The 19,589-nt window shown below is 42.4% G+C and overlaps 1 protein-coding gene across 3 annotated transcripts in view; it reads right to left on the bottom strand.

The window, feature by feature from the left end:
* The window catches only part of PCSK2 (proprotein convertase subtilisin/kexin type 2), a 255,053-nt gene that overhangs the window by 118,891 nt on the left and 116,573 nt on the right, over window positions 1-19,589 (bottom strand). For all 3 annotated transcript variants that reach the window (XM_011979467.1, XM_011979466.1, XM_011979468.1), the window contains 2 exons: window positions 5,502-5,615; window positions 3,311-3,419 (listed from right to left, as the gene is read on the bottom strand). In XM_011979467.1, coding sequence (XP_011834857.1) covers window positions 3,311-3,419; window positions 5,502-5,615 — 223 coding nt within the window. The remainder of the gene's footprint in view (window positions 1-3,310; window positions 3,420-5,501; window positions 5,616-19,589) is intronic.

Here is a 19,589-nt window from a genome sequence, read left to right as displayed (position 1 = left end):
GGCAGGGTGAAATGCTGTGATTTGAGTGTTTGTGTCCCTCTAAAAATATACGTTGAAACTTAATCCTTAGTTGCAATAGTGTTTCGAAGTGGGGCCTTTAGGAGGTGCTTAGGTCGCGAGGGCTGTGCCTTCATGAATGGGGTTTGTGCTCTTGTAAAAGGGCTTGAAGGAGAGAGTTCATCCCTTTGTTACCCCTTCCGCCAGGGGAGGACACAGTGTTTGTCCCCTCCACAGGATGCAGCAACAAGGGGCCATCTTGGAAGCAGAGAGCAAGCCTTTATCAGATACCAAATTTGCGATTTCCCAGCCTCCAGAAGTGTGAGAAATACGTTTCTGTTACTTATAAATGACCTCGTCTAGGGTATTTTGTTATAGCATCAGGAATGGACTAAGACAGGCACATTGTAAACATCCACAGCCAACCACCTGGAGTCCTGTCGGGGCAGGGTAGAGTTTATAGCCATTCTGGTGAGTAAGACCTCAAGACCAAATTATAGTAAAGCACAACATGTTGGCACTCTTTTTGATGGTCCCAGCTGAGCTCCAGTGGCAGCCAGCACCAACCACCAGCCCTGGGAGTGCACCGTCATGGATGTGCAGCCAAGCTGGGCCTTCAGAAGACTGCAGCCCAGCTAACATCGCAACCGCATGAACAACACTGAGTGAGCAGTGCCCAGCCAGGCTCTTCCCAGGTTCCTGTGCCACAAAATCATCATCAAAGATAAATAGCGACTTTAAGCTGCTAAGTGTTGGGGTTGGATAGGGTTTGGCTGTGTCCTCCCCCAAATCTCATCTTGAATTGTAGCTCCCATAATGCCCATGGGCATTGGGGGGACCCAGTGGGGGATAATTAAATCATGGGGGTGGTTTCCCCCATACTGTTTTCGTGGTAGTGAGTAAGTCTCATGAGATCTGATATAAGTCTCATGAGATCTGATGGTTTTGTCGGGGGAAATTTCCTTCACTTGGCTCTGATTCTGTCTCCTGCCCGCTGCCATGTAAGATATGCTTTTCATCTCCTGCCATGATTGTGGGGCCTCCCCAGCCACATGGAATTGTGAGTCCATTAAACCTCTTTTTCTTTATAAATTACCCAGTCTGGGTATGTCTTTATCAGCAACGTGAAAACGGACTAATACAGGATTATTTGTTACACAGCAAAAGTAACTGGAGCAGCCACCCTGCTGGACCTTCCTACTGCTCTGCTCTTAGGAAAACTCCAAGAGTCCTGTAGATGCCCATTTCAGAATTCTTTAACTGAAAGTTCCTTGACTGACTCCTAAAGTCGTTGGCTCCTGACCCAGTTCCACATGGAAAGGCAAGCCCTTTAGAAAGTCCCCCGCAGAATTTCTCATTTGGGCACTGGTCACTCTGCCACTTACGTTGGTGAATGGTCCCAGGGCCAATCCAGATTCAAGTGGAAAGGAAATAAACTCTGAATTTGTGGCCATTTTTAATGCATCACATGCTATTCAGTATGATAACTGAAGAAAAGTATGATGACCAAGCCATTCTCCAAGTTCAACTGTCCAGCTGAACTCCAGCAACCCACAGAACTGTGAGAGATAATAATATGGTTGTTTTTTTAAACCACTCAATGTTGGGATGCTTCGTTCTGCAGCAGTAATTGACTAAAACAAAGAAGAAACCAGGGATTGTAATTGGGGGGCAGAGTTTACTTTTTTGGGAACCCGAAGGCCGTTAATCAGCTGAAGAAAGAACATCAAATGAGAAATTCTGCGGGGACTTTCTAAAGGGCTTGCCTTTCCATGTGGAACTGGGTCAGGAGCCAACGACTTTAGGAGTCAGTCAAGGAACTTTCAGTTAAAGAATTCTGAAATGGGCATCTACAGGACTCTTGGAGTTTTCCTAAGAGCAGAGCAATGTGCATATGTTGGCACTTTAGTGCCACTTTTAGGGAGGCTTCTGTGGTCCCCAGCTGGGGATACCCGGTAGATACGCTGTTAGAATTGGTTATCACAATATCTCCTAGGTAGGTTTCCCCCAAACCCTAATGCATCTTTTTCCTGGGTGAGCTGGCCTGAACCCCTTTGGAACAGTTTCCAAGAACAAGTGTTAGAAAGGAAGAAACATTTATAAACTTCTGACATCTGAGCACACACACTCTCATGCAGGGCTCCTTTCTTCTTGTGAGAGCCCTTGGCCTCTGGAGGAAGGTGTTACATCCACTTAAAAATGTCTCATACATCAGAAAACATTGAGGCATTGTTTTTATGTTGATATTTAATGAGCCAACACAAGACAACACAGGTTTTAAGCAGGCTGGCTCCTCTTGGTTTCCTCTGTCGTTTCTGCTTCAAAGCTTTACTTTAAGGAACATAGTGTTCTGTTCTTTGAGGATCTTCAGATGGGAAAGGCTCCGTTGTTTCATCTCTGTGTAGCCTTTGTATATAATTGGATCAATAATGCACAGTGGAGCTTTTTGCTGGCAGACCCAGATGGGTGATGGAGGGCAATAAGACGTCTCCAGTGAAATGACTACAGGCAGCGATTCTCCACAGGGCCAAGGACGTGTGTAGTTGGAAAAATGCCAATTCATCAAGCCCATTGGTTTTCATATCACAAACTATAGAAAATGAAGCCCTGCTAAGTCTTTGGTAGGCTCGCAGGATGAATAACATGTAAGGGGTGTCTGTAATAAAAGGTTATCAAAGGCTACTTTACAAGGGTTCATTCTGAAAGCAGCAATAAAGTCAAATTTCCCCAAGCTCCAATCCTGTTACTGAAAAGCTGTTTTATGGATGTAGAGTCGCACTAATGTAACTTTCTCTGATGATGAAAATGGAATTGAATTTCAGCAGCTGCTAGCCCCATGTGGGTATGAAGAACTTGAGGCTAGTGTGATTGAGGAATTGAAATAAAGTTTTACATTTTATGTAGCTTTAATTAATTAAAATGTAAAATTAAATAGGCACATATGGCTAGTGGTGACTACATTGGATAGTGTGGGTCTAGATAAATTGATGGTAAATATGAAGAGATTTAGAGGACATTTTAAGGTAAAGTGTAAGCAGTAAGAAATTACGGTTGAGTGACAGGCAGCTTTCATGTGTTCACTTGTTTAGTTTATTATTTATTTATTCAAAAAATATTTGTTAAGTGCAACCTCAAGTTTGAGGACCACTGACTGGAAGAAAGGTGAAGATTTGGTCACACTGCAGTGTGGTCATAGGCCCAGTATCTTGCTATTCCATCTCTGGTTAGCATCTCCAAAACAGTACCACTTTTATCGAAAGGCAAGCAAAGGCACGCTTATTTCCAAATGATGCACAGGCTTCAAAATACTCACCATCATCCATAATTCCAATGGTAACACCCTTCCCTGTGTATCCCAGCTCCCAGGCTTCAGCCACATTCAAATCAAGGCCAGGAGTGCCATCGGCTTGGCCAGTATTGATCTGGTACAGGAATTTCAAAGCAAAGAATGGTATCAGTTTGGTGTTGTAAAGCACCCATATACATATTTACTTGACATGCTCTATAGCCATCTAATATCCAGACAAGCTCAAAGGCCACTTCCATGAAACAGTGCTTTTGGGTGTCCCTCCTAACCTACCTATAGCGTTTCCTCTCCTTTTTTTTTTTTTTTTTTGGGTATAAACACTTAGCGTTTTCTGTTTTCTGTAAATTTGCAAACATAGTTTCAATCCCCTCATATCTTATAACTAGATCACTATCTTTAAACTTTTTCTATAAAAGAGCTGCTATTACAGGAAACCCTCCCTGATTTAGAATTAAATGCTCACTTTCATACCTCTTTGTTTATACCTCATGTTTTGAATTTACAGCATATTTTTGATTATTCTTATTTGAATATAACTTCTTACTAAATAACAATATCTTTTGCAGGAGGTAACATGTCCTAGTTAATCTTTGTAATTTCAGTGCCACCACACTAAGTCTTGTTCAAAAGTATTTGTTGAACTGAATTAAAGAAAACTGGCTCACCTTTAGTGCATGTGCTAATGCTGAAAAATAAATCCCAAAGCTCCTCATCCTGGCCCCCAAAAATATTTCAGAAGAGAAAGAAAGGAAAACAAAGAGCAATTCCACGTTAACATGTTCATTCCCATCTTTTCATGCGTCTTTGTACTGTGTAGGTTTTCTCCAGGATGGATTGTAAAAAGAATAATAAAGTCAGAACTTGTATTGGCAAAAGCCCACAGTGATCAGTGGCTATTGTGATATTGCTAAAACATTGTGTGATTGTCATTAGGGCTCTTTAAAAAATTTACCGTGCTCTTTCTTCTAGAGACACGTTAAGACTACACCTCTCCACCTACTCTGAAGTTAGAATGGCGGATGACTGATTTTGGCCAATGGCATGTGATCTCATGTGCCATTTTTCACATCCAGGCAGAAACTTTAAGAGGTTCTTTTAAAAATTCTATTACCCCTTTTCCTTGCTGAGGGGCTCATGAAAGCAGTGTGGGAATGGAGCTCAGATGGAGGTTGGTCAGCCTGCGTTTCTGAGCAATTATGAAGCATGGGCTGTGTAGCAAAAGTGAGAAACAAGCCTTGCTTTTGATAAGCTACCGTGATCTGAGGGTTGCTCATTATTGCAACAAACCTAGCCTATCCTGACTAACACAAATACACTCATTCAATTACCCATATTGAATTTTCGGACTTCTATGCCAAAAAGCATAAGGCAGAGTCAAGCTCTGCAGCCCCAGGAGGGAAATTGTGATGAATTCCTGTAATGTAGCCGTCTGCAAGGCTGTAATTTAGTTCTCTCTCATGTTCATCACTTTTTAATCTTAAATAAAATAAAGTTTCATTCACATTTACAAATTAGTCACTCCCTTTCTGTCAATATGCCCTGCAGTTCAGCTTGGTTTGGAGTCACTGATCCCTTTTTAAACATAGCTCGGCCAGTCCAAATGGATCATGATGAACTGTTGGTGACCCACAAAATGCTCACTTCACCAGACAAAATGGGTTTTAGTGCCTCCAAGCCTTCATCAGTTAAGCCCCATGGAATTGATTTCCTGCCATTGTTTTAGGGAGCATTAATAGATGCTCTTTTTGCTACTTCAGTCTCCAAGCTATCTTGCTAGCCCCTTGGGAAGTCATTGGATCCTTTCTTTCAGGCCTGTGACTTCATTATGTCCCCTGTTACTCTGTCTGTTGAGACCCCTGCATTACTCTTCCCAGACCTCTGATTTGACTTTTATATAGTTTTGCAAGTCTTCAGTTATACACTGGTGCACTTTTTCAGAATCAAAGAGAATTCCATCAGTTGTTGGTCATAGCCTGGACCCTAGGAGACCAGGGCTACTCAGCAGTTCCAGAAGAAAGCAGATTAGAGAACTAGATGCACAGGTCGTGACAGAAAATCAATACATATGGAAGGGGACAGAGAGGGTCACTGAGTTGGATACTGGCTAACATCCTAGTGAATAATGAGGATACAAGAATACATCTTTTATCCAGAGTCTCAAGATGAGAAATGTCCAAAAGGACATAAAGACACTCACCAGATACCATTGCTTTGTAAAAAGAGGATCGTTCATGTTGATGTCGATCTCATTGATGTCTCTGTAACCTCGCTTTTTTCGGTCAAATCCTTCCTGCTGTAAAGCCATCTTTACCTGGAATGACAATGCTGACATATTACCTGAATATAATCTGAACACTCCCTCTTCTGGAATTTGTCTCCATGAATCCAAATTTCATTTGTATATCAGGTGTATTTTTTTCTTCTTCAGCAAAAGCAAGTTCATCTCATATACATGATCACCTTACCATTATTATTATTATTATTATTATTATTATTATTTTTGTAGAAATGGGGAGCCTCACTATAGTTCCCAGGCTGGTCTCGAACTCCTGAGCTCAAGCGATCTGCCTGCCTCGGCCTTCAAAAGAGCTGGGATTACAGGCATGAGCCACTGCGCCTGACCCATTACGATTATTTTACGAGAGCATTTACTTATGGTTGCACTGAACAGACAGGCTTTGGTGATGGCTCAAAGTGAATTTCCCTAAAGTAAGAATTAGAGAAAAGTAATCTTTTCTTTCTTTCTTTTTTTTTTTGAGACAGAGTTTCGCTGTTGTTGCCCAGGCCAGAGGGCAATGGCGTGATCTTGGCTCACTACAACCTCGGCCTCCCGGGTTCAAGCGATTCTCCTGCCTCAGGCTCCCAAATAGCTGGGATTACAAGCATGCGCCACCACACCTGGCTAATTTGGTATTTTTAGTAGAGATGGGGCTTCTCCATGTTGGTCAGGGTGGTCTCGAATTCCCAACCTCAGGTGATCCACTCACCTTGGCCTCCCAAAGGGCTGGGATTACAGGCATGAACCACTGCACCTGGCTGAGAAAAGTATTCTTAAAGAAAATAATGTGGTAGGGGTCATTAAGTGAAGTAAAACAATGGAAGATTTCTATTAACGAGAGAGGATTGATGTGGATTCAGGAAGGGAGAGAGTGAAAACAGCACGGATAATTTTTCTGGAGGGCTTCCCAGCCTTTAATTTGTTGACAATACTATCACATTTGAGAATCTGCTGAAAAAGAAAACTTCCCCAAGACAAGAACAAACAGACAAACAATGAAGCCTGCCTGGAGAGCCAACAGATCCCACAGCAAAGTCCTAGAAGGTAAGAGAGGAACCTCTGACAAGCAACTGACAGACGGTGTTGCTGTCCTGGCACTGACAACATTTCAGTTTTGGATAGTGAGAAAGAACCCCAGGCTCTTGGATGGAAATGCAACTTAGGAGCTGAGTTAGTTCAAGCGGGCTCCCGGCAATGCCTAGGCTTTGTCTCAATCAGGAAACTTGCTTTCACTTGGACAAAGACTAATTTATCATGCAACAGTTGTGGCCAGTCCCTGAACATGTGCAAACCCAAGGATTATGCACATATATAAAAGGGTGCTGCTGGATATCACTATTATATTATAGCCCAACATTTGTTTTTCCTCTTCCCAAATCTCCCCAGTGTATTTGGGGGAATTACCTCCAATCCGTCAGGTTCTGTGTTGGTGGAAGTGCAGTTCTAGGTGCCTGTCTGCCACAGGCACTAGAATCTCCCTCTGCCTTAGGGGTGCCTCTGTGGGTGTCTCTCTCCCAGGATTTGAATCTTGGGAAAGTGAAGCAAGGAACAGGATCCCCTGGAGCCCATCTACCCTGGAGGTTCACTCACTAGGCTCTCCTAGTAAAAGATCCTCACTGTGTTCCTGCAGCCCAGCCCCGGAGCTTTCAAGACTGATCCTCCAACCACCCATTGATTGTGGGCCCCCGATATCTTCCTGACAACTTCTCTCTGGTTGAAGTGAAGCAGAATCAATTTCTGTTGCTTGTCATCAAGAACTCTAATGGATACCAGATGAGAGAAGAACAGCAGGGTCCAGGTCAACAGTGACGGCAGGAAGAGAAGAATGAAGAGACCACAGACGTGGCAGAAAACGCTTCCCCTGCTTACTGTGCTGCCTTGCAGAGGAACCTGTGAAAGGCTAGTTTCTCACCTCTTTACTCTGCACACTGACACGAGAAGGCCTGAAGCTCGTTTTCCAGAGAAATTCTAGCCACACCAGAAAATCTATACATGTGGAAAACGAGTGTTAAGTGTGGCATTGGCTCTGGGAGTTCTTTGGAGGTATTCCAACAAGGAACAGTCACAGTCACTGTGGCGAACTTAAAAAAAACTCCTTAAAGAAATAGTGAAATTATTAGAAAAATGGGATAGATGGGTGTTTTTATAATGGCAAAAATTTGGACCTAACTAATGCCCATCAAATGGAGATAAATTATAATTCAAAGGTACATATACATATACTTATGCACATGCATGTTTGTATACATATAAATATATGTGTGTATGTGTGTATATATGTGTGTGTCGTACTGTCACGTATGTACATATATATGCACACACACATATATATCCTCTCGGAAGCCATTGCCAAGTTGGGATTAAATGTGCAATATTTTATGAGAGAAAAGTACAAGAAACTGTGATGTAAGTCTGACCCCAAGTAAAGAACAGTGAACAAAGTTGGGCGAATTCATCCTTGATTCCCCTGTAACCTAAGGATGGTTTGGTAAAACTATTGGGGATTAAATCTGAGGAGCCCTGTGTCTCCCAGAAATGGGCCTGCCTGAGTTCCCCTGCTGCTCTCAGTCACTGGGGGGAGTGTGGCCTTGTTGGCACAGTGACAGATTTCAGAGTGCAGCAGCTGGGGGCCTTGGTCAATTATTTTCCCTGAAGTCAGAGATTTGTGCAGCGTATTCCCATAGCTCTGTGTGCGTGTGTGTGTGCGCGCACGCGTGCGTATTCATTAACAGAATGTTTAAAATGTTGAAGTAAATGTATAGCTCTCCACCTGGAGAGCTATACATTTATGTAGCCATCAGATACACCCATTTCACAACCTTCTTTTACTATGGAAGCAAGAGTGCCTCTTGCACTTGGGAAAGAAGGCATCTGACTTTGGCCATTGCCTCTTCCCATTTTAGTCCCACAACGAGAGGCTTTTGTCTGCTCTACTCACTAAACGGAGGCCTTGGTTGACTTTCACTGAGGGATTCCCATTCTATCGGACTCCTTGTCATCAATAACTTCCTTGAGAGGATCTTCGGGGAGCAAGAGCAACTATCACACGGAAATTTGAAAACTCTCAGCAATATGTTGTTTCTCGGCAGCGTGAGAACAACAATACTCACATCAGATTTCACCTTTAGAAATAACAGTGCAGGAATGGCTATTACAGTCACTCCAAACTCATTTAGACCAAGTGCGCTTTAATGAAAAGACTGCTCAAATTCATTTCCATGAAATTAATTTTTAATTCCGTAAATTAGGTTTTAATGGAAACTAGTGATGCTTAGGAATGCTGCACTCTCTGGGCACTGCCTCCTTGCAGCTCAGGAATTTAGGAGTCTTGAGACTGAAGGGGGCTTTCCGAGCTTGTCAGTCTGTCTGTAACTTCTTGTCCACAGTTACACTTTGAAAGAGACGAACACCTTTAACAATATATGCTTTCACTTGTTACACACAAATAACTGGAAAACTTTTTTTTCCCCACAATGATACCGTGTAACCCTATTAATCATGTTTATTGTTCTGGATTCTCATTCAATCTTAATTCATATTCATATTTAATTTTTAAAGAGTAGTAATCATACTATAGAACAAGTTGTAAATTCTTTTTTCACTGAGTATCCTACCATAAGAATTTAATATACTGCTACTTAGCTATCATATTTTAATTACTAATGGCTACCTAAATATTCCAGAGTCATATACCACAATTTATCCATTTACCTCTTATTAGTCATTTACATTGTTTTCCATTATAAATAAAATTACCATGACCAGACAGATTAAGTTATAAACTATTTTGGAAGACCTCTGGGAAAGACTGCAGTGTTACAATTCTATGTATGATAAAGCCCTTAATGTCAGAGAAATATTTCCGAGTGTCTAAACTATATTTTCACATTGTTACTAAAAGGTCACTGACTTATTCTCTCTTCCTCCTTCTCTGAATTTTATCCTTCCATACACTATACCTTTTATTACCATTTAGATGTGATACCAATAACATGCACACAACTTAATTATTCCCCTTCTCAAAAAATAATGTATAGTTCACTTCTGTATTTAGTTTTAGAATGCTTCCTCAAATAGGGCCATTGGTCTACACGTTTGTACAGACAAAAAATATAAGAAAGAGAAGTCTTTGTTACTGGCTATCATTATTATTTCTATGAGAATATCTTTTAAAAAATTTTAGAAAATTTTTATTGTAATTTCAACTTTATTTTAGATTCATGGGGTACATGCATATATGGCATGATGCTCAAGTTTGGGGTATGAATGATCCCATCACCCAGGTAGTAAGCATAGTACCCAATAGGCAGTTTTTCAGTCCTTGTATTCCCTGCTCTTCCTCTTTTCTAGTAGTCCCCGTTGTCTACTGTTCCCATCTTTATGCCCATGTGTACCTAATGTTTAGTTCCCACTTATAAGAGAGGCCATCTGGTATTTGGCTTTCTGTTCAGGTGTTAATTTGCTTAGGATAATGGACTCCAGCTGCATCCAAGTTGCTGGAAAGAACATGATTTTGTTCTTGTTTATGGCTGCATAGTATTCCATGGTGTATATGAGGTGTACCACATTTTCTTTATCCAGTCCACCTTTGGAGGGTACCTAGGTTGATTTCATGTCTTTGCAATTGTGAATAGTGTAGTAATGAATAGAAAAGTGTACGTGTCTTTTTGGTAGAATGATTTATTTTTCTTTGGGTATATAGCCAGTAATAGTATTGCTGGATTGAATGATAATTTTGTTTTAGGTTCTTTGAGAAATCTCCAAAATGCTTTTCACAGTGGCTGAACTGATTTACATTATCACCAACAGTGTATAAGTGTTCCCTTTTCTTCACAGCCTCACCAACATTTATTACTTTTTGGCTTTTTTTTTTTTTTTTTTTTTTGAGATGGAGTCTTGCTCTGTCACCAGGCTGGAGTGCAGTGGCATGATCTCGGTTTACTGCAACCTCTGCCTCCCCGGGGGTTCAAGCTATTCTCGTGCCTTAGCCTCCTGAGTAGCTGGGACAACAGGCGTGTGCCACCACGCCCAGCTAATATTTTTGTATTTTTATAAGAGATGGGGTTTCACAATGTTGGGTCTCAATCTCCTGACCTCGTGATCCTCCAGCCTTGGCTTCCCAAAGTGCTGGGATTACAGGCATGAGACACCGTGCCCAGCCTATTTTTTGACTTTTTAAACATAGCAATTCTGACTGTTGTGAGATGGTACTTCCTTGTGGTTTTGATTTACATTTCTGTGGTGATTAGTGATGTTGAGTATTTTTCATACGTTTTTTGGCCACTTGTGTGTCTTCTTTTGAGAAGTATCTGTTGATGTCCTTTGCCCATTTTAAAGTATGGGTTTTTTTTTTTTGTTGTTGTTGATTTGTTTAAGTTTCTTATAGATTCTAGGTATTAGACTTTTGTCAGATGCATAATTTGCAAATATTTTCTCCCTTTTTCTAGGTTGCCTGTTTACTCTGTTGATAGTTTCTTTTGCTGTGTGGAAGCACTTTAGTTTAATTTGGTCCTGCTTGTCAATTCTTGTTCTGTTGTGATTGCTTTTGGAGTCTTCATTATGAAATCTTTACCAAGGCCTATGTCTGGAATGGTATTTCTTAGGTTTTCTTCTAGGATTTTTATTGTTTGATGCCTTACTTTCAAATCTCCAATCTATATTGAGTTCATTCTTGTATATAGTGAAAGAAAGGGGTCCAGTTTTATTCTTCTGCATATGGCTAGACAGTTATCCTAGCATCATTTATTGAATAAAAAGGCCTTTGCCCATTGCTTACTTTTGTTGACTTTCTTGAAGATCAGATGGTTGTAGGTGTGTGGCTTTATTTCTGAGTTCTCTTTTCTGTTCCATTGTTCTGTGTGTCTGTTTTTGTACTACTACCATGCTGTTTTGATTACTGTAGGCTTATAATATAGTATGACATTGGGTAATGCAATGCCTCCAGCTTTGTTCTTTTTGCTTAGGATTGCTTTGGCTATTCGGGCTTTTTTGGTTTCATAGAATTTTAGAATAGTTTCTTCTAATTCTGTGAAAAATGACATTGGTAGTTTGATAGGAAAAGTGTTGAATCTGTAGATTGCTTTGGGAAGTATGGCCATTTTAATGGTACTGATTCTTCCAATCCATGAGCATAGACTGCTTTCCCACTTGTTTGTGTCTTCTATGACTTTTTTCAGCAGTGTTTTGTAGTTCTCCTTGTAGAGATCTTTTACCTCTTTGGTTAGATGTATTCCTAGGTATTTTATTCTTCTTATAGCTATTATACATGGAATTGTGTTCTTGATTTGGCTCTCAGCTTGAACGTTATTGGTGTGTAGAAATGCTACTGATTTTTGCAGATTGATTTTGTAAACTAAATGCTATTGAAGTTTTTTTTTTTTTTAAATTAGTTCTAGGAGCCTTTTGGTTGAGTCTTTAGGGTTTTATAGGTATAGAATCATATCATAAATGAAGAGATATAATTTGACTTCTTCTTTTCCTACCTGAATGCCTTTTCTTTCTTTCTCTTGCCTGATTCCTGTGGCTGGGACTTCCAGTACTATGTTGAATAGGAGTGGTAAGAGTAGGCATCTTTGTCTTGTTCCTGTCCTTAAGGGGAATCTTTCCAGCTTTCGCCCATTCAGTATGATGCTGACTATGGGTTTGTCATAGCTGGCTCTTATTATTATTTTAAGATATGTTCCTTCAATGCCAAGTTTGTTGAGGGTTTTTGTCTTGAAGGCATGATGGATTTTATTAAAAGCTTTTTCTACATTTATTGAGATGATAATATGGTTTTTGTTTTTCATTCTGTTTATGTGATGATCACATATATTGATTTGCATATGTTGAACTAACTGCATCCTAGGAATAAAGCCTACTTAATTGTGGTGAATTGACTTTGATGTGCTGCAGGATTTGGTTTGCTAGTATTTTGTTGAGATTTTTTTTTTTTTTTTTGAGACGGAGTCTCGCTCTGTCCCCCAGGCTGGAGTGCAGTGGCCAGATCTCAGCTCACTGCAAGCTCCGCCTCCCGGGTTTATGCCATTCTCCTGCCTCAGCCTCCCGAGTAGCTGGGACTATAGGCGCCCCCAACCTCCCCCGGCTAGTTTTTTTGATTTTTTGGTAGAGACGGGGTTTCACCGGGTTAGCCAGGATGGTCTCAATCTCCTGACTTCGTGATCCGCCCGTCTCGGACTCCCAAAGTGCTGAGATTACAGGCTTGAGCCACCGCGCCTGGCCGAGAATTTTTACATCTATGTTCATCAGAGATATTGGACTGTAGTTTTCATTTTTCAATGTGTCTTCACCAGATTTTGCTATCATGGTGATGCTGGCTTTATAGAATAAGTTAGAGAGGAGTCTCTTTGATTTTTTGGAATAGTTTTAGCAGAATTGGTACTAGGTAATATTTTATTTAAAATGAACAGATGGCTATTTCACAATTCTAGTTCAACTTTTGAACCTTAATTTGACATTTGTGCACAAATGTTACCCAAGCAACTCTACCCATCCCTTACCCGCCTCTAGTCTCTCTATGACGTGCCAGTTATGACCATGCTAGGATGAAGCAGAAAACATCCCTGTGCATTTGCATATTATTCTACACTTAACAAGGTACTTTTACTACATTTAATCTTTTTTTTTTTCTTTTGTTTTTGAGATGAAGTCTTGCTCTGTCACCCAGGCTGTAGTGCAGTGGCACCATCTTGGCTCACTGCAGCCTCCGACTCTCAGGTTCAAGTGATTCTCCTGCCTCAGCCTCTCGAGTAGCTGGGACTACAGGCATGCGCCACCATGCCCGGCTAAATTTTATTTTAATAGAGACGGGGTTTCACCATGTTGGCCAGGCTGAAACCCTGGAATTTGAGGCCAGGTCTCAAATTCCTGACCTCAGGTGATCCTCCCAAAGTGCTGGGATTACAGGCGTGACCCACCACGCCTGACCTTAATCTTCCCAACAAAACTGTGGGGTAGGTATTGTTACAGTTGAGAAAAGGAAGTTTTGGAAGCCGTTGTCCAACAGTTAAAACATGGCAGAGTCATCAGGTTGATGGATTCTCAATGCTATGAACTTTCGACTAAGCCACATTGCCTCAGCCTATGGGCACATAACATAGTCAACCTTCCAGGATCTGGGACAACTTAACCGTGCATATAACTCTCTGAGGACTTGGGCCATGATCACTTCCCTGCTGGGCTGATAACTAAACAGCTGTTCATTAGCATTGACTGTGCTGGGGAGGGAGGGGCCAGGAGGAAGGGGAGCAAAGGGGAGACCTTCCTCCAAAGAGGGTGAGGGACGTCTTTGCTTGAAGTGAGAGCAAGAAAAGGAGCATAAAACACAAAACCAACATGTTGCTGAAAATACTGGTTTATTAATCTATGATGTCCTTGATTGTGTGAAAGTATTTCCTGTGTCACTGAGAATTTTTTATTTAGCACTGTGATGGGTTGGATTGTGCTGTCCTGAAACATATATTAAGGTGCCAACCTCCAGTGCCTCAGAATGTGACCTTATTTGGAAATAGGGTTACTGCAGGTGTAATTAGTTAAGATGAGGTCATACTAGATTAGCATGGGTTCTCAATCCAGTACGGCTGGTGTCACTATACTATGAGGGCCTAGAAACAAGGAGAATGCCATGTGAAGACATACAGACACACAGGGTGAAGGCATGTGGAGTTGGAGGAGGCAGAGACTGGAGTTAACGTCACTACAAGCCAACAAGATGTCCTCGCGAAGCAGAGGTCCCCAGCCTTGAGTGCACAGTGCAATCACCTGGGAAGGTGGCAAAAGCCCTATGCTCAGGCCAACCACCAGAGCAGGGAACTAAGAATTGCTAGGGATGGGCCCTAGCCTCAGCGGTGTTTAAAACTTTCCAGGTAATTCCAATGAGCAGCCGGCGTAGTGAGCCAGTGTGCTAGGGGAAGTATTAAAAATGTAGCGAAAGTACCCAAAGAGCATGAATCTTTTATTTGTTAAAAACCTCTTAATTTGCATGGTAACGTACCTTGCCTTTATTATAGGTAGAAGATTTTTTTTTTTTTTTTTCCTGACAGGTTAAAACACTTTAGCTTTAACACCCATGGATGGGCTTGAGGACACATCCACATGGGACACAGGATTAGGGCTGAAGGTAGAAGTTCCCTCTGGGCCCTGGCCTGGTCATCCTTGTCATTGTTATCTTCCTGGAGGGGGTAGAGGATCTGAGGCATTTCTGGGGTGTACTCACAGAGCTGGGCACCAGACAGGGACAGGGTAAGTTCTTCCTCTCACAAGGTGTTAGAGGAAGGTCTGAGAACTCTCGTTTCAAGCTTTGGGAAGTGGCAAGAATTGAAATGGATTGGGTTGTGTATCCTTCATCTCACAAAAAGGGGAATATAGCTTGACTTCTTTGTAGGCACACAGCTGCCTTCTGTGTAATATTGTGAAGGAGGCAGCGTAGGATTGTGGATGAGAGCTTGGTCTTGGTGACAGGCAGACATGAGTTACAGGTCCTGCTGTACCTGTTGTTCTCTGGCTGTGGGATCTCCAGCAAGCTGTGGAGCCCATTTAAGGCTCAGTTTGCTCACCTGTAAAATAAGGATAAGCCCTAGTGATGGCTGACATTTACTGAGGGCTGACTGTTGCGCTGGGCAGTGCCCTGAGTACTCATGTACCTTATCTCAGTTATTTTCCCTGACAACCACATGAGAGGTTAGGAATGAAGACATGAAGACACCAAGTGGCTGGTTAAGGGTCCTACAGTTAGCCAAGGGCGGAGCCGTGGGTCATGCCTGTTGTGGGCTGGACTCTGTTCCTCTAAGTTCAAATGTTGACGTCCTTACGCCCAGTACCTCAGAATGGGATTGTATTTGAAGATAGTGTCTTTAAAGAGGTCATTAAGTAAAGTCATTAGGGTGGGGTCTCATCCAGTATAAGTAGTGTCATCATATTCAGGCACTGTTACCAACAGAGGGAATGGTGTGAGGACACAGGGAAAAGATGGCCATCTACAAGCCAAGGAAAGAGCCTGGAACAGGGCCTTCCCTCATGGCCCTGATGAAACCAACCCTGATGACACCTTCATCTAAGACTTTTACCTCCATATATTTCTGTTCTTTAAGCCACCCTGGCTGTGGCCCCCCGTATGACAGCCCTCGCAAACTGACACGACACTCCAGCAGTCTATCTCTGTACTTCTCTACCATACTGTGCTGCTCCTCTGCTCCCACGTGTACTTTGGTTGTGGTGAGGACCAAAAGTGATGGTGTATGTAAGCACCTGGCCCACAGTATGAACTCGAGAAATGCCAGCAATTACTTCTATAATTTTTGCTAATGTTTTTGTAATGTAGAAAGGCAGTGGGGTAGTGACTTCTCTTGTTTCAAAACACCTCAAGCCAGGCTCATCTCGCTCCAAAGTGGCCCAGATACCTGGACTTTAATTTTCTTGCTCTTAGCTAACTCACGACAAAGCAAATCAAATGTGGGAAGAGAAGCCAGCTGGAGTCCATTCCTAAGCGTGTCCTAAATGCAACACAAGTCCCCATCTGCACAAAGGGCACGTCTCCACATCTTTTTGTTAGACTTACTTTCTTCTTTCTTGCTTGCTTTCTTTTTCTTTCGTCTTTCTTGTTTTTCTGTCGTTCAGCCGTTTTAGGTTCACAGTAAATTGAGAGGAAGGCACAGAGAGTTCCACATATCCCCTGCTTCCTCACATGCACGGCCTTCCCATTATTATCAACATCCCTCCTGGAGCACAGTGTGCATTTGTTACACGTGCTGAACCGACCCTGACACATCGTCATCACCCATGATTCATGGTTTACATGAGGGTTCACTGTTGGGGCTCTAGCTTTTCTGCCTTTGCAACACGGTGTGTTATCTCAGTGTTTGAATTGATGAGCTGGACACAGCTCATCAAGCAAGGAACCCTCAAAAGCCATTGCTGGAAATGACGTGGGAGATTATGGAAGAAAAAGGCCACTCCAAGGCTCAGATGTTCTAGTTCATCTGCTTTGCCACCAACGGCTGGCTTTGGTTGTTGAGATCCAAACAGGGATCTGGAGAGGAGAGAGGTCTGCGGAGGGAAGACTTGACCCATGGCAGTCAGATGCCAGGAGGGAGGGAGCAGGCAGCAGACAGGGAGTCTGCCGGCTTAATTGCCTCCTTGAGCAGGAGGTATGACTTTTTGGAAAGCCCAATTACAGGCAAATTACACAGCTTAACTTTTCAAAGAATACCGAGTTAAGCCACGATTATGGCTGAATGCACAGTATTGATTGCCCTCATTTACAGAGGTTGGCCCATCTTGCAAGAATCAAGGTGATCAATTGAGGAGGGAGGATATGGCTGCATGCCTCTGACCACAGTTCCAGTCATTGAGTCTTAGTGACAAGATATTAACAAAGTGCTATCTATCATCTAAAGCTCTGGATACAAGGTATACCATGAGATAAATCAATGTAATTAGGGAGGGATCGAAGATGTTTCTCGTGGAGCGAGGTACCAAGGCAGCCAACGAGAACTCTGAGAAAGTGAAATCTCAGCTTCTACAATGGCTGGAACATGTGCATTGCAGCCAGGGCTGTGCTTGTTCCCAGTGTGGTGGGGGAATGTTAGGAGATGGATTTAGGAAATTATATTAAGGAAAAGGATTTTAGAAGATGGAGGCTCTATGCCGGATGTTAAGGCAGGGATGGTTAGACTGAGGTGTGCTTGAGAGGACAATTTTCCAGAGAAGCTAGACAGTCCCTAAATGCTGTTCTTGGCCAAAATGACGTGTTCCTCTCAATGTGTGTCTCCTGAGATGTGAGTACAGTAAAGAAGTAAAGCTAGCTAAGCCTCTTTAATACATGAATAGCTTTGACCATGCACATTGTAGCACCCCAGAGAACCTGCCTGGGCCAGGTGAATGGCTCTGTTTCCCATTGCAGGTGGTCTAAAGGGCCTCAGTCTAACAAGGAGAGCTCCTGGGAGGACAAATGGGAGGAGGAACAAATGGGTAGGCGGACGAGAAGAAGTCTCTGTCACTCTTCACTCCAGCTGTGACCAGTCAGTGTCCCCACATCTGACCAGTGCACTCAGCACTATACCTCCCTGGAAAGGTGTTTGGGGGTGAGAGGTAAAAGGGAGCCAGCAGGGCCCACAGAGAAGGTGCTCATGGCACCTGGCTGGGAATGAATGGCTCCAGCACCACCCAGGAATACAGGTTCCAAAAGCTTTGTTTTTGCAAAGCCTCCTTCATTTTGTTGATTCATGATCCAGTTCTGCCAGTGAACCAGAAGGAGGATGCTGGGTGGGGACGTGTCTGGATTGCCTAGTTCCCATTCTGTGCTGGAGGGAGGCCTCATTAATGTGCTTCTCGAAGGCACAGGTGGATCTGACTGAAGATGTTCTGCAGTTTCATTCAATTATGCTATATATGGCCAGCAAGCTTCAATGGAAAGAGCTAATACCATCAAGGTCATGTGTTTTGGTCCTGTGGGTCAGTTACCTTGACTCTGTTTCCATGGCCATAGGCTAATGATGGTACCCCAGCCCCAGCTGCTGCCTTACAAGTGTGTGTGATGAAAACGGGAGAGGTAGGTGGGTGGGTGGAGAGTATTGTGAATTTGATCCAAAGTCATGGATCCAAAGTCTATGAATGCCAAAGACTATGCCCCAAACAGTGTGGTTCAGTGAACAAGCACTAAATTTCAAGTAAGAAAGAACTGGGTTTGGGTTCTGAGGTGGTTTGCTTCTGATTTGTGCATATTCTGAGATAGGTCCTCAGATTCTCCAGGTTGTGCTTTCTTCATCCAGACCATGGATTTCCCAAGTCTAGTCTGCTGACTGCTTTTGTAAATAAACTTTGTTGGAACACAGCTATGCCCATTTGTTTATACCCTGCCTGTGGCTGCTTTTGCACTGCAGCCATAGAGTTGAGTTATTGCTACAGAGACCATATGGCTTCAAAGCCTGAAATATTTGCTCTCTGACCCTTTACAGAAAGTTTGTTGATTTATGGTGTATAGCATGGGGATGATGGATTTCTTGACCTCACAGGCTTACTGGTGAGGATGACATGAAATAAACTTTTCTTGTTGAGAATAATGAAACATACTATAAATGTCACTGGCTATAATTATAATGGTCAATATATTCATGAAATCATTTCATCGTCAGGGTGGAAGCAAGGGCAGCATTTGGGTAGTGGTTTGTGATTTGAGGGGCACAAAGAAAGCCTCCAATGACCCAAATCACCTCCCCTGAGCACACGCACACTGACCGCACTCCTGCCATGAAGGGTTAAGCTTTAATTTTGAGCACGCATTATCCAGGCTGATTATGTCTCTATTTGAAAAGATTTGGAAAACAAGTCCTCTGGGAAGGGTAGCACATCCAGGTGTTATCACTTACCCACACTTGTGCATTAACTCATTAATTAGGCAGCTTTTTGCAAAGATGTTGGTTGAGATTGGTTCGAGGAAGGAACAGCAGTTTATGGAAAAGGTAATTTTGAAAGCCTTGGGCAGTTTCCTGCAAGTCAGGGAGAAATACTGCTGAAATCAATAGCAAAGGATCCAGGGCTTAGGTTGCGCACCATCATGAGAAGAAGGACTAAGACAAAGGAAGTGAGAACGCACCGGGAAAACAGCCTTCCAAAGTTATTTGTTTTTCTAGGCACATTTTTTATGCTTGGCATGTCTTTGGCATGGAGGGATACACCCACCAGTTATTTGCTATAACAAAGGTTGCAGTATTGTTTCTTGTAAGTTTTCAATGGGAAACACACAAACAAGCTGCCTGCTACAGAATACAGATGAATTCTTGAAAATTCCTGATCTCCTTAAACCTTCTTCAGAGTGTGTTAGTTTAATTTTTGGATGAGGACAATGAACTAAAGAGTTAAAGAGAGAGAAGATTCATTTCCTCAGTTCTTTCTTCTTCAAGACATCTGTTTTTAATCTTCCTCAAAGGTTAGCCCCTTAGTCAACAGCGATGCCTTGTCAATTATTTCCTCTTATTCATATTTCATTCGTTGCCAATGGAACAGTTCCAG

The sequence above is a fragment of the Mandrillus leucophaeus genome, unplaced genomic scaffold, assembly GCF_000951045.1.
Source record: "Mandrillus leucophaeus isolate KB7577 unplaced genomic scaffold, Mleu.le_1.0 Scaffold202, whole genome shotgun sequence".
NCBI classification, from domain to species: Eukaryota; Metazoa; Chordata; class Mammalia; order Primates; family Cercopithecidae; genus Mandrillus; species Mandrillus leucophaeus.
Note: the sequence above shows the minus strand (reverse complement) of the source record. Positions and strands in the feature narration are given on the sequence as shown.